The sequence below is a fragment of the Scardinius erythrophthalmus genome (genome assembly GCF_964197995.2).
Source record: "Scardinius erythrophthalmus genome assembly, chromosome: 9".
Lineage (NCBI taxonomy): Eukaryota > Metazoa > Chordata > Actinopteri > Cypriniformes > Leuciscidae > Scardinius > Scardinius erythrophthalmus.
In genome coordinates, this window is record NC_138229.1 from 48,913,337 (window position 1) to 48,928,521 (window position 15,185).

The 15,185-nt window shown below is 39.5% G+C and overlaps 1 protein-coding gene across 2 annotated transcripts in view; it reads left to right on the plus strand.

The window, feature by feature from the left end:
* Window positions 1–15,185, plus strand: part of LOC308696384 (cadherin-2) — a 147,397-nt gene that overhangs the window by 89,558 nt on the left and 42,654 nt on the right. For both annotated transcript variants that reach the window (XM_081375085.1, XM_081375086.1), the window contains exons 9-12: window positions 2,045–2,230; window positions 7,558–7,811; window positions 8,085–8,227; window positions 11,669–11,902. In XM_081375085.1, the coding sequence (XP_081231211.1) occupies window positions 2,045–2,230; window positions 7,558–7,811; window positions 8,085–8,227; window positions 11,669–11,902 (817 nt within the window). The remainder of the gene's footprint in view (window positions 1–2,044; window positions 2,231–7,557; window positions 7,812–8,084; window positions 8,228–11,668; window positions 11,903–15,185) is intronic.

Genomic DNA, 15,185 nt, shown 5'->3' on the forward strand with positions numbered 1-15,185 from the left:
GCACTTTTACACAATTGACCATTGAACAAAGTGCTGTAAAATATCTAAAACACAAAGTCACCCATAAAAACACAACACTAAAACCACACTTAAAATAACAGCGAAATAACCCCCTCAGTTTTAATACATGAACAACTTCTATACCCCATTAAATGCAAATGCGAGGAGGTATTCCCTAAGCTTGTGTTTCAAAACACTTAATGTGGGTGCCGATCTGAGAGAAAGGGGTAGATCATTCCAGAGTTTAGGAGCTATCGCTACAAAAGCTCGATCTCCACTTCTCCGTTTAGTTCTAGGAGTCGTTAAAACCAGTTGGTCAGCTGACCTTACAGACCGTTCTGGTTCATATTTCTCAATCAAATTCACCAAATACAATGGAGCCATACCATGCAATGATTTATAAACAAAAACTTTAATTTTAAAATAGAAAAAAAAATGTCAAACTTTATTCTGTAATCGATCAGATTAAAATCTCTAAACTGTAATGTGGTCTCTCTTACGAGTACCTGTCAGAAGCCTCGCAGCAGAATTTTGGACCAGTTGTCAGCGGCTAAGCAATGATTTATGTATGCCGACATATAGTGAGTTGCGGTAATCTAGCCTTGTAAATACAGAAGCATGAATGAGTTTTTCGAGATCACACGTGGACAAAAATGGTTTCACCTTCGCTATTAATCTCAAGTGATAAAAACAAGACTTAACCACAGAATAAATCTGTTTCTCTGAGATCACTGTCAAAGAGAACTCCTAAATTTCTCCCGACTCTATTTGCTTCTTACTGTTCTTTTTCAGAGGAAGATACAGTAGACTTGCATATCATCTGCATAAAAGTGAAAGGGGATTCCATGCTTGCTAAAAATTGACCCAAGGGGTAAAAACTACAAAGAAAACAAAATTGGGCCGAGAACGGACCCCTGAGGAACCCCTCTAAGCAAAGAGACAGGTTGTGAATAATCTCGACCAACATTTACAGAAAATGTTCTGTTTAAAAGATAAGACTTAAACCATGCAAGCGCTATACCCGTTAATTCCCACAACCTTTTCAAGGTGTGAGAGTAAAATGGTCATTGTCAATGGTGTCAAATGCAGCACTAAGGTCCAGCAAAACAAGAACTGCTGAAGACCAGCAGTCAACTGCAGTCAATAAATCATTTAAAACCCTGATCAAAGCCGACCCAGTACTATAGTAAGCCCTAAAATCTGTTTATTTGATTCAAAACCACCTTCTCCAAAACATTTGATAAAAAAGGTACCTTTGAACTTGGCCGATAATCTGCTACAACAGCAGGGTCCAAATGTGTGTGTGTGTGTGTGTTTTTGTTTTTTAAGAGGCTGAACAAGAGCATGTTTAAACTGATTAGGGACTATTCCTGTTAAAAGACTATTATTTATAGATAGGATACTAGGGCCAAGAACATCAAATGCTTCCTTTACTAATCTCGCTGGAATACTATCTAATAAACAGTTTCGACTGCTTGATTACCTCGGCTAGTGACTGCAAGGAGATCATTTCAGAATGGCCAAAACTAACAGATAGGGGCCGGACAACTGAAGAGTCAAACAAACTATCCTCAAAAGTGCCAGCTTTACATGTCAAACATTTTGCTTCCCACAGATCTTGACTAGAACAAAATAATTGAACTTTTTGTAAATGTGCTCTTTTGTTTGGACACTGTTTTGGCTCAGGATAACTGTCATTGGCTGCTCTTGAACAACTGTATGATGCCGTACACGCGATTCACTCGTTCATGCTACGAGTAGGCTAATGGTTGAGACAGGAATTTGGCCAATAGCTGCAAGCTTTTTTTAATCAACCAGTTGGTGTGTGAGGATTACAGAGAGGTGTTAAAGCAATGCAAATATGCATACTCATCACAAAGTAGTAGACCATAAGCACATCATAATGAAACTAAAGCCAAATTTAGAAATATTCTAAATATATACATCGAGTCAAACTAACAATGCAGTATTAGCATGTGACATGTAAATGAAAGCATGACATGCCCTCTGTTTTACTGTCACATACATGTGTTATGTTATACAGTTTTTTGGCGAGGTACCAGAGAACCAGGTCAACATTAATGTGTTGAAGTTGACGGTGACGGATAAAGACCAGCCCAACACTGGAGCGTGGAGCACTATCTACAGGATAACAGCGGGTGACCCCGCGGCTCACTTCTCTGCGCACACTGACCCGGTCTCTAACGAAGGCCTGCTGACGGTCATCAAGGTGAGGGAAATACTGCACTCAGCACAATTACAAACATTTCAAAGAACACACTTGTGGCAGATAAACCATTATGACACCAATCGTTCAAATCAGTCTGATAAAATGATAAGCTAAAGAGATGTTATTAATATTCATAGCATTCATACTATTTACGAGTTTAGTTCTAGCGCACATTGATTTAAAAAAAAGAAAATAAATTTTAGACAAGCACTGACCTGCAAAATATCAGATTAATTGCAAAAATGTTAAGGTTAAGGTTAGGGTTAGTTTTTACATTACAGCTGTTTTAATTGTGGACCGCTCCTGGCGTGCGTCTGGCAAATCCGCCGTTATAATAGCAATCCGCCATGGAACAAGTGCGCCTGCTCTTAAAGGGAATGTGAGATGACGCTCTGATTGGTTTATTTCACGTTACGCCCAAACCACACCTATGAATAATGAAGCGACTTCAGACCAACACATTTGAGATTTGCGTCGGAGAGTCATTTATCCCGCCGGTATAATAGCAACAGCGCCCGAGATCCGCCCACAAAGTTACTTGCGTTTCAGATCGTTAAAATAGGGCTCTTGAGCTTTCATGATAATTCAATTCAGGCATACAAAGTGTGCAAATGACTACTTTTCTTATTCTAATATTGATCATCATGTTTTACTTCAGAAACATCATGTCCATCCAAAAAGCATGTGAGATCTTTAAATCAATAAAAATTATATATAGCAAAAACTATGTATTTATTTTCAGTTATTAAGCGCATATCATTGAAACCCTGTAGTAATTGTTAAATTTTCCAAGGATCAGCCCTAAAAGTGGTCGGGCAGACCAACCTGATCAGCCTGAGGGGAAACTACAGCGGTCAAAAGTACGAAATCGCTCATAGCTCCTAAACCATCAGATTCAAAAGTTTTTGGCCCGATTGGAAACAAACCAGTGCAGCAAGATTCTCTGGAGTCTGGTAGTCAATACATTTAAAACAAAGTTGAAATTTTAATTCACATTCTTTAAGGGCCAGCAAAACTTATGCAAGTTGGAGGAGCCACTTTTACTAAAATGGCTATAACTCGTGAACAGAATGAGATATTTTCACCAAACTCGGCACGAAATTGTAAGACATCATTCTGCGGTTGTGTGAAAAGCATGCATGACTGGCCACTTGGTGGTGCTATGACATGGAAAAAACTTTAAAATGGGTATAACTATGCAACCCTAAGTCTGATTGAGTTGAAAATTGGCATGTGGTGTCTTCGTCCAAGGTGCCAATACTGCCCTTGAGGACATTTGCGTATCTCAAAAAACAGAATCTGAAAACAGCTATCAGACAAGATTAACGGAGGCCGATCGGAACAGAACTCGCTGGCCTGTTTGACTCACGGCCATAGAGGCCTTTGAGAAATTCAAGAAAGCCATCGCGTTTTTCCCACAACATTCACACCGCATGGTAGAACTCCTCTCTGAGCAACTTTGCCTCTAGGACCAACGCTGTCAATCGAATCGTTTGTTAAATATTGGAGATTATGCTATATGCTATATTTCCAATGTGAAATTACATTTAAATGACTGAAAAATGGTCTGGTCAAAGTAGAACTTCACAAAATTAGGTGTGCATATGTGCCATATGATTCTAAAGAAGCATAAAAACTTTTATGGAGATTAGACAAAAGGTCGGACTTTTACTGTTAAAAGGCACATATTTCCTATGGTAAATTGTCTATATAGGCAGTAAATGGTCTTTTCCATCTATAATCTAAGTGGTTACATGCTTGCTAAATAAAACATAAAACTTTTTTACGTAAGTGCTTAAATAATAATTGTAATAAATAATAAAAATAATAATTGCTGCTCACAGATATATTTTTTTAAATATATTTCAAAATTGGATAAACAGATTAACTTGGTAGTTAAATCGAGCTTTTTCCAATTGAGACAACTCACTAAGGTGAAATCATTTTTGTCTTCTAGAGACTTTGAAAGACTTCTCCACATTTTTATTTCATCGCGTCTAGATTATTGTAATGGCCTCTATATAGGCATTAGTCAGGCCTCTCTCTCTAGACTGCAGAGGGTTCAGAATGAGGCAGCTCGCTTGTTGACTGGGACACGAAAGCGCGAACATATTACATCTGTTCTTTCCTCTCTTCACTGGTTGCCAATCTATCTTAGAATTAATTTCAAAATGTTGATGTTTGTTTTTAAATCGCTTCATGGCCTTGCTCCTAAGTATATGTCAGAATTGATTAGGCAATACGCTCCGTCAAGAGCGCTTAGGTCTGCTGACCATTTGCTGTTGGTTGTCCCTCGGGTGAAACTAAAAAGCAGAGGTGAAAGAGCATTTGCAGTAGCAGGACCGAAGCTCTGGAATAGTTTGCCCCTGCACATCAGACAGGCTCAAACCCTTGCTATTTTTAAATCGAATCTCAAAACTCACTACTACAGTTTGGCATTTGATGCTATGTGAGAGTATTGTTTTATTGTTTTTTTTAGGTTTTTTTTTTATTCCTTTTATTTTAAGTCATGTTGGTTGATTGCATCATTGATGTGTGTACAGCACTTTGTTAAACACTTGTTGTTTTTAAAAATTGCTATATAAATAAACTTTGACTTTGACTTTGAAATAAAACAGAATATTGATAGTATAGAGGTAAAATGTATTTATTTATATATATTTTCTACAAGTTTACTTGTATTTATATTTCCTCATATATTTCTGGCCATTTTTTAATACATTTTCCAAGTAAATATATTTATGTTGTTCAAAATATGTTTTAAAAAACTACATTTTACGTTCACAATGTATTTTCTCACCGCTTGAAGTAAATATTCTAATAAATTTTTGTATTTCAAGGTTAACTAAATATATTTTGTTTACAAGCAGTAGTTTCAATGCAATTACCAAAAAAATTAAATAAATTCTTTTATCTTTGATATTTATCTCCTTGTTAATTGTAGATCAAATATTGGTGTGCCAAACTCATCACTTTCTGGCCAAAAAAATCCCTGTTTTATATCTAAAGTATGTTTTACATTTAAGTCATTTGTACAGAAGAAACAAGTTTTTGCAGGCAGGTGATTTTTTATTTTTTTATTTCTTTGATAATTTGTCAAAACAAAAGACCACTGAAGAGTTTTAGCATTTAGTTATAATTGTATTATATTTTCATTTGCATGTCAGCCTTATGCAGAAATGTATTTTGCTTGGCCGACTACATGCTGAATCAGAAACATTTACATTTGATCATTTAACCTTAACCCTAACCTGATTTACAAATGAGGAGAGCAATAGAAGCAGCTAAACTAACAATAGGACAACAATATGCAAGTGCTGTGACCCTTCCTAGTTTAATCTAACACAGTATACGCATACAGAGAGGAGAAAAGAAAGTGTTAGTATTAATAGATCAATTGTTGATGAAAAAGAAGCGTCTTCAGCCGTTTCTTGAAAGTGGCTACGGACTCAGCCGCTCTGATTGAGTTAGATCATTCCTCCAGCAGGGAACAGTCATGGTGAAGGTCTGTGAAAGTGATTCTGTGCCTCTTTGAGATGATGCACCACAAGACAACGTTCACTTGCAGAACACAAGCTTCTGGAGTAATGAGTTTAGGTAAAAGGGAGCAGAGCCAGTGGTTGTTCTATAGGCAAACGTCAGTGCCTTGACTCTGATGCGAGCGACTGTTGGCAACCAGTGCAGTTTTGTGAGGATGGAAATCTCAGTTCATTATTCTTAATAACTATATTTATTTATACCGAACATTTCAGCTTGCCGACTTACCGGTCTTTTATCTTTAATAAAATGCTATTTTATGTTTCTATTAGCTAATGATGATTCTGAAAGAAAATGTGATGGGATTCACTGTTGTTATAGTAACTTAAGCAACTTGCACGCACATCTAATTGACAGATAAACCACAAGCTCTTATTTCAGTGTTGTTGTTAAGGTTATTGTAAGCCCGCGCTCAATCGGCCCAATGGGGGCATCCGGTCAGCGGGGAAGGTCTCTGCGTGCTACTGTCTTTTCTCGTGGCAAAGTATTTTTGATTAAATTCAATACATTTTCTCATATGTATTTTCTCGTTATTTCATCTGACTCCAAAAATGAAAAGGTTTTTATGATATCTGTGCATCATTAAATGTGACTATTCCTTTTAACTCTTTAATGAAAATAATGGCAGAGTCCGTTAGAATAAAATCAATGGTTACAATTTATTATGTCAGGTAAATATATCACGCCAATTTCATAATCAGTTCAAAGATAATCAATACAAAACATCAAAACATCTCTGGAATAAAGAGAAGAAATGCAAACCCAACATTAGGAAATACATGATGCTGAGAGTTTCGGCGACTCTCCGTATCACGGGCTGATCTGAGGTACAGAATCGCCCCGATCCTCTAGTTGCATTTCATTATATAGACAGAAACTTCTTTAACATGGAAACATCTGCTAACAATGGGAATTTACATTCAGAGTTGACACCTTTTGGGAGTAGGAGACCATTTGTCTGGAGACCAACCCTCCTTGTGTGCCAGTTATCTCCAAAAACCTTATTACCTTTTGTTTTACTCATTTAGGAATGAGACATTTGTACCAGTCGCACTGAGACATTTCAAACAATACCAAACGTGTGTAATATTGTATGATAATTATTCACATTATAGATTCTTGGGTGAATTTTGGTGATCTCAGCATGAGGGATGGGGGAAGAGGGGAAGAAATGTAGATTAGGATTGCTTAGGTGAGACTTGCGTCTCGAATGATGGTGCTAGTTTCACAAGAGAGAGTTCAAATGTTCATTTCCGTAAAGGTCCTTTGTCCTCTCAGGGAGTGGTCGTTCCTCAAGTAGACTGCCTGGCATTTATCTAATTTCTCAAGTCTTACTTTATGTTATTTTAGTGAACAGGGTTAATGTAGGTATAATGTATTAAGAGGACAACCTTTGTTGTTAATCTGAAGTGTGCGCGTGCATTTTAGACACTTACATTATGTTCTTGCTCCATCCATGCAACAAATGTGAAATACATAAACCTGTCTCACTTTTGCTGATGTGCCAGTGGTTTTAGCCCTCCGTTCCATAAGTTGCCGACCCCTGGCTTACATAGAGACAAGAACAAGAACACATGGTCAGGAATTACACAAACCATGTGCTCAGATACAATGTTCAAAAACATGGCAGGAGTGTCACGTCACCAACAATTAGAAGTGTGAGAACTGTGGAAAGAATAAAATAGAATAGAATATTTAGAATTTTACATTAACACAGAGTACATTACCGGTTTGAATTAATTTTATGTAGATTCATTTAACAAATAATAATGATTCCTTCTTTGTTTCAGCCCATTGACTACGAGATCAACAGGTCGTTCGTGCTGACAGTGGTGGCAGCAAATGAGATTCCTCTAGATAAAGGCATCCGTGTCCCCCGTCAGTCCACCGCCACCGTCTCCATCCGCGTCAGAGATGTCAACGAGAGCCCGTATTTCCAGCCCAACCCTAAGCTGCTGGAGCTGCAGGAGGGCTTGCAGGCCGAGTCTGCGATCGCCACCTTTACTGCTCAGGATCCAGACCGCTTCATGCAGCAGAGCCTCAGGTGACGCAAACATCTGTCCTGAACATATTAATCAGAGCAGAAGTCACACATGTGTTTGAGGATGAGCCACAGAGTAGAGTTAAAATCAAGGAGGCTGGAGAGGCAATCAAGAACTTTACCCCTCCTCCTAGAGATACTTGGGTATGTTATAGCCGTGCTGTTCCAAAAGCTCTTCGACCAATCAGATTCAAGGAGCAAAAAAATGAACAGAATAAATATATATATATTATCTAAATCTTTTAGTATGTCTTAACATTGTTACTCTCTCCTTAGGTACAGCACGCTGTCTGACCCTGCAAACTGGCTGAGAATTGATCCCATGTATGGACACATCACAACCATTGGTGTTTTAGACAGAGAGTCCCCATTTGTGCAAGACAATATCTACACGGCTATGTTCCTTGTCACTGACAGCGGTATGTTTTCTGTCTGAGAAAATAATTATATTTGTTTTCTTTTATTCTTGCTGCTTTTTTTGAAAAGTAAAATCAACAATCTGAAAAAAGGAAATCCATAAAAAGCTGCATTTAGTGCAGTCATATACAGTGTGAGTTCAGACACTCGGAAGGCCGTGAGCCCTTGTGTTTGTGTATTTCCTTATTTCTGTCTATATGATGACATGGGAACAGGGAGAGCCTATACACTGGATGAATTCCAGTCCCGGAATGTCCCAAACAACCCTAACCCAAATTAGTTGACTTTATCAAAATTGCGTGGAAACCTATTATCAATAAATCATTTCAAAAGTTTGTGTGCCCATATAATCTTAGTGTAGCGGCAGAATCAAGTTAATTTGCGAATCCAGGCACTATACCATGCACATATTCCATATTGTACAACAAAACGCGATCAATAGCACAAAAAAACAAAATCAATAGCAAGATTTGTTTCTTCTTTGTTCTTTATTGACCAGCGTCAATAAAATGTCCCAGTATCACACACAAGCAACACTCCTTTGCAAAGTCTTGAGTTCCCTAGTGTCTTACTTCAAGCAAAGCTCCTCTGCTGTTGTCACAGTTCAGGGTGCTTCATGGCCTTCCCTGTTGTCTGTGTTGTCCTGTCACTTTCTGCAGCTTGTTACCTGGGCAATTTAGCGCTGATTGCCGAGTCATGGACTTAGTAGAGGAAACAGGAAGCAGACGTTCACCAAATCCTCAGGCAGCAAGAGGAAATCAACGCCTCTCACCGTGCTTTCTCTGAGCTGTCTCTCCAGTTAACCCAGCTCTCAGAACTGCTTGATCACTTACAGATCAACCCTCCTGCACCGCAGGTAAGCCCGACACACTTTCGCGGATCTTTGAAGCTGAACCTGGATCCATCCTCCCTGTAACCATTCTGCTTCCCGATTGGCTAGTCCTCACTGCACTGCGCAACATCACGGTTCCTGCAGGGTGCCCTGAGAGCCTGTTGTTTGTGTCCGAATTGGTCCGAACTAGCATCCTAGAGTGAGGCCACTCATTCGTACTAGCTTGCCACTCAGAAGCAACTTGTATTTGCAGTTTAATCAAGCAGCAATTTTGGTGGCCATCCATGGTGCGGAACTCTTGTCGGTTTGTGTCGGCCTGTCTGGTTTGTGCTGCGGGCAAAGGCTTCAGTCGACCCCTGGCAGGGCTACTCCAGGGGAAGGCCCTGGTCACACATAGCTGGACTTCGTCACAGGCCTACCCCCGTCTATCATCAACATGCTAATCCTCACTGTGGTGGACAGGTTCTCGAAGGCGGCCCATTTTATTTTCCAAAACTGCCTTCAGCGAGGGAGCCAGCAACTGTTGTCTTAGATTACGTTTTCTGTATTCATGGCCTCCCGGTGAATGTGGTCTCTGACAGGGGTCCCCAGTTTGTGTCTAAGTTTTGGGCAGAGTTCTGTCGACAGCTGAGGGCGACTGCGAGTCTCTCCTCCGGAGACTGACGGTCAGGCTGAGTGTGTTAACCAGGATTTGGAGAGGTTCATGTCTTGTGCGGCGTCTACGGAACCGTCGTCTTGGAGTTTCATATTTACCATGGTCAAGAATGCACATAATTCCCTCCTGGTCTCATCTATGGATTTGTCTCCCTTCCAGTGCTGTTTAGGCTACCAGCCACCATTATTCTCCTCCCAAGAATCCAACGCCGTTGTTCCATCCATGCACTCGTTTATTCAGAAATGCCTCCATATGTGGAGGATCGCCAAAGAAGCACTCACTAGGACTGGTGACAGGACCAAGGCGTCGGCGGACCATCACTGTGCTAAGCCCCTACTTTACGTGTGCGGTCAGAAGGTCTGGTTATCTTCCCAGGACATTACTCTTAAACTTCCCTCACATAAACTGGGACCCAAATTGAATGAACCATCCCATTAAATGGGATGCTGTCACAGTTCAGGGTTCACAGTTCACCGGCCTTCCCTTTTGTCTGTGTTGTCCTGTCACTTTCTGTAGGGTGTGTGCAGATCACGCGCTGACTGCCCTCACCTGCCGCTCGTTCCCTTATATTCTCTTCTGTGTCTGCCCCTCATTGTCAGTAGATTTTTCTGTACCTCGTCTCATGTTCTGTGGGTTCTATGCTGTGTGTTTTATCTCTGTTTTGCTGCTGTGTCCAGGACTCCTAGACGAGGAGTTCGACAGCTCGCTGTGCTCTAGCTGTTCTCTGGCTCTTCTTGTTTCTCGTCCCGTTGGGCATTGTACCTATGGTGGTGACCACTGCCTGTGTCCGCAGGTGTCTATACGGGTGGCTCTGAAGCTTTCACACATTCCTTTTTTCTGTGTGTGTGTCAGTACACTTTGGATGTTGAGTTGCACGAACTCTCTGCTTTTGAGTCCTCCATTCACGTTTCCTGACAGCTGTACACAATAGCAGGACAAATGTCCCAACATGCCAATCCATATTGACCTCACCACATGTCTGCTGTGTTTGCAGCCACACTCTCATGACAAAAAAAAGCAATAATCCACATATGCATACCTTCAGCCGTGCAGAATAACATTTCCTCCGCTCAAAAAATTAAAATAAATAAAAGAAACCATAAACAAAATGATTTGGGCCGACTGGATGTGGTTCACAGCCGTGCCGTACGCCGTGGTGACGTTTTATCATGACTTTGTTGCCGATAACAAGCCTGCAATTGTGTGACAAGGCACCAGACATAAATCCTGGTGGTGTTATAACAGGCCAGATCATACACAGAGAATCGGTCAACAACAGTAAATCCAAACCTTGTAAAACAGGCAGTGTCATAAATAGAGAATCAGCCCAAAATGATAAATCCGAAACGTGTAGAACATGCAGGGTCAAAACACAGGTAAACATTTTAAAACCAGGCATCCAAACTAAAGTTGTGAGGCAAATAATCCATTAAAACAAGGCAAGCAAGATCATAGACAAGAATGCAATAAACTGTTTAGAGATGTCACCAATGGCAAACACAATGTTGCTGTCACATCACCTTCATGGACTTTTAGTTTGTTTGTCTTCAGTCACATGTTCCCTTTGTTCTATTTTCCCGCCACTCATCAGTCACCATGGACACATCCTCCACCACAGCTGCTCATCATTTAGTTCGTTATCTCGGTGTATTTACTTCCTCTGTTTTCATTCTTCAGTGTTGGTCATTGTTTGTGTATGTTTGTTAGCAGTACACACTGTTACACCAGTTCGTCTTTAGTTTTATTAAACTGCGTTGATAATTTGATCTTGTCTTCAGTCCTTCATCCTCATCTTCATCTTGTGACAGTTGCACTGCAGTGCTTAAATAGTCTCTGATTGATGAACAGATTAGAAACAGGTGTGTTAAATGTCCAGGAGAGGGAGTCCTCTTGTAGCACGCTGGGATAGTGTCCCAGGAAGGGAGCATAACAGTAATGAGTCTGTTTGGTCTCCAGGGATTCCTCCGGCCAGCAGCACCGGTACTCTGCAAATCCTTCTTCTGGATGTCAATGATAATGCTCCTGAGGTTTTCCCACCAGAGACGGTGATGTGTGAAAAACCTGAGAACAACGGCATTAACATCACAGCGTTGGATGCAGACATTGAACCCAACACTGGACCCTTCTCCTTTGAGCTGCCCTTACAACCTATTGATGTTAGGAAGAACTGGACAATCACGCGTCTCAGTGGTGAGAAAATACACACACACACACACACAGAAATATGCAGAAAACAACATCTCATCGGCCTCCTGAACTGTCTACACCATACATGAGCAATTAGGTTTTCATTACAGTGGTCATTAGCCGTCTACACTGGAAGCACACAATGTATCACAACACACCTTCAGTAGATTCCACAATCTTTTTTAGACGTATTGCACAGTTAATATTTATTTTTCATGTCCATCTGATTTGATTGCTATGCATTTTATATTTTAATATATTTGAAAGTTTCATCAAAGCTTGTGATGTTTCTAATCTTTGAGACCTTTGAGAGGAGAAAAGTCACCTCTCTCCAACGCAATTAATGTTAATTATTATATTGATATTGATTATTATAAAACAGTTACCTCACAAGGATTTTTTAAATTGGGTTCTGGGGCTGCAAAGGGGGTGCTTGTCTGTGAAAAAGTTCAGTGGAAAATATAAAAAAATAATGACAAAATAAATAAGTTGTTATGAATTTGATATGTAATAAACTGGTCAGAAATCATGAGTTCAGTCCCAATTACTTAATTCTGTTGACAGCCATTTATTCAGTTTTAAACATCTAACTCTAATGGTAGAAGAGACAAAAAACATGATAACTTTTCACATTGAGCTTAACCCTAGGTTATCGTCTTTTAAACCCCTAATTTAACTCTAGGTAAACCAATGTTTCACACTTGCTTTTACAAGATTAAATATACATTGCGTTGCCAGAGGTGTACAGTGTGAAACAATGCACCTTTAGAATGTAACGGCCAACAAACCACCCATTAAAACTCCTACTTTTGCGGGAGTTTTCCACACATCTAGATCCTGGGAAAGTTTCCCCAGCTGCTCCCAAGTGAAAAAACCCAGAGGTTGGGGACTGGTCAAGCGGACAGTATCCATGTGACTGAAGAGCAGGGACGTCCAAGTTGTAAAACCTGGCAAAGGTGGATGGCGAGGACCAGCTGGCTGCTGCACAGATGTCAGCAATGGACACTCAAGAGGAGGCCATTCCCCTGGTGGAGTTTGCCCTCACCTGTATAGGGAATTGCAATCCTAAGGACTTGTATGCCAGCGCAATCGCGTCTACTTTCCAATGAGAGCATTTCAGCTCTGACTGTGGGAACTGGGTAGAGCACTCATGGTACACCTTAAGGGCCTGGACCGGGCAGAGTGGCTGTGGCGCCTGCTCATCCTCAGTATAAGGGAGAGCAGAGACCGTTATAGATTATGCTCTGAAGGGTGTGGAAAGCACCTTAGGCACATAGGCTCTTCTCAGACTAAGGACGACTTTACTGTCATTAAGCCCAAACTCAAGGCAAGATGCATCCACTGAGAGAGCCTGCAAGTCGCTCGACTGATGCCAAAGCTAGCATAGGGGTGGTCTTTAGTGAAAGAGGCGGTAACACTTAATAATAACATTAACAGAAGTTATTAGTTAATGATGAATTAATCATTTACAAAACATGACAATACATTCATAAATGGTTAATAAGTGGTATACTATCATTTTATGAATGTTTTGTTAATTAAGTAATTTATAAATTATTAGTTAATGAGGATCTAATCATTTACACAGCATGAATATATGTTTATAAATTATTAATAAGTGGTATGCTAATGATTTACAAATGTGTTGTAATCTTTAAAAAAATGTAAATCATGAAATAAGTCAAACTGTTCAATAGTAGATGGTTGATTAGCTGATAAATTATTTATCACTTATAAATCATTGCAGTATTTGTCAAAATTGTTTTAGTATCATTATCTCAATAAACAATGGTTATACATGAACAAATGATGAATAAACCATTAGTAAATGATCAGTATTTAATTTATTGATGTATATTTAAGTTGTAAGCTTGTCTGTGTTCAAAAGCACAAACATGCAGGAATGCTAAAGCAGTAATTTTAAGAAGAGTAATTTATTTGTTTTGAAGTGGATAAACATTTATAAATCACTTACAGTCAAGATGATTTCAGTGGGTTCTGTTAAATCCTTTATCTTATCAGCACAGACTTGTGTTCTGTGTGGGATCTAGTGCTAATGTGAACCGGTTTGACCTTCCACATCAGGTGCACAGCAGTTAAAGAGTCCATGTGTGTCAGTGAAGACAGCTGTCTATACCCTCACTAGTCAACACTTACACTGCAGTACAAACTACAAAGTGTTCAACACCTATTATAAATGATGTGTAAATGCATGAATAAATCATTTAAGGATAAGGATAAACTTTATTTGTCCCCGAGGGGAAATTTGTCCTTGGCAAAGTGCTACAGTACAACACACTACACAATACACAACAATGTATACACAGCACACCAATGTATAAAAAATAAATAAAATACAAGATAAGTAAAATACTTAACACATTTAATTGCTAATGTGTAAAGGTGCATTGCTCCGGGTCATATTCAGCAGTTTTACTGAGGCAGGAACAAATGAAAGCTTCAGTCTATTAATCTTACATATTGGCATTCTCAGTCTCTTTCCCGACGGCGGCGGCTGGTATTCACTAAAAAGAGGATGTTCAGAGTCAGTACTAATACTCGTTGCTTTCCTCATCATTGCCTCTTCGTATAGAGTCTGTATGGGTTCATATTGTTTTAATCCTATGACTTTCATGGCTGTTTTGTGGATATGGATCAATTTGCTTTTCAATTGAACAGACACATTTCCGAACCAGACTATAATTCCATAACGAATAAGACTTTCAAGTGTGGCTCGGTAAAAAACAAGTAAAATGTCACTGCCCACCCCATACAGTCTTAATCTTCTTAAAAAGTACAGCCTCTGTTGTAGTCGTGTGCACAGACTGTCAATGTGTGTCTTCCAACAAAGAACATTGTCCATGTAAAACCCCAGGTATCTATAAGATGTAACTTGCTGTATCACTGTGTCTTTAATGATCACAGACTTATCTTCAGATACATTTCTTGGGTCAAGGACCATTTCTTGTGTTTTTTGTACATTTAACGCAAGACAGTTCTTGTCACACCACTGAATGAATCGATCTATTTCACTATGGTAGGATGATAGGTCCATATCCTTGTGTAAGAGACTCAGAATAACAGTATCATCAGCATATTTTATAATACTATTATTATTTACAACACCTTTTGCATCCCCCCATCTAAAGTGTAAACTATTAATCACTATTAAAAGATATATATATATGGTACTATATATATATGGTATAGCATACCACTTATTAATAATTGCAGTCAACAGCACATTCCAGGGCCCAGTTTATGGTCGGGCCCCTCTCTCTCTTGG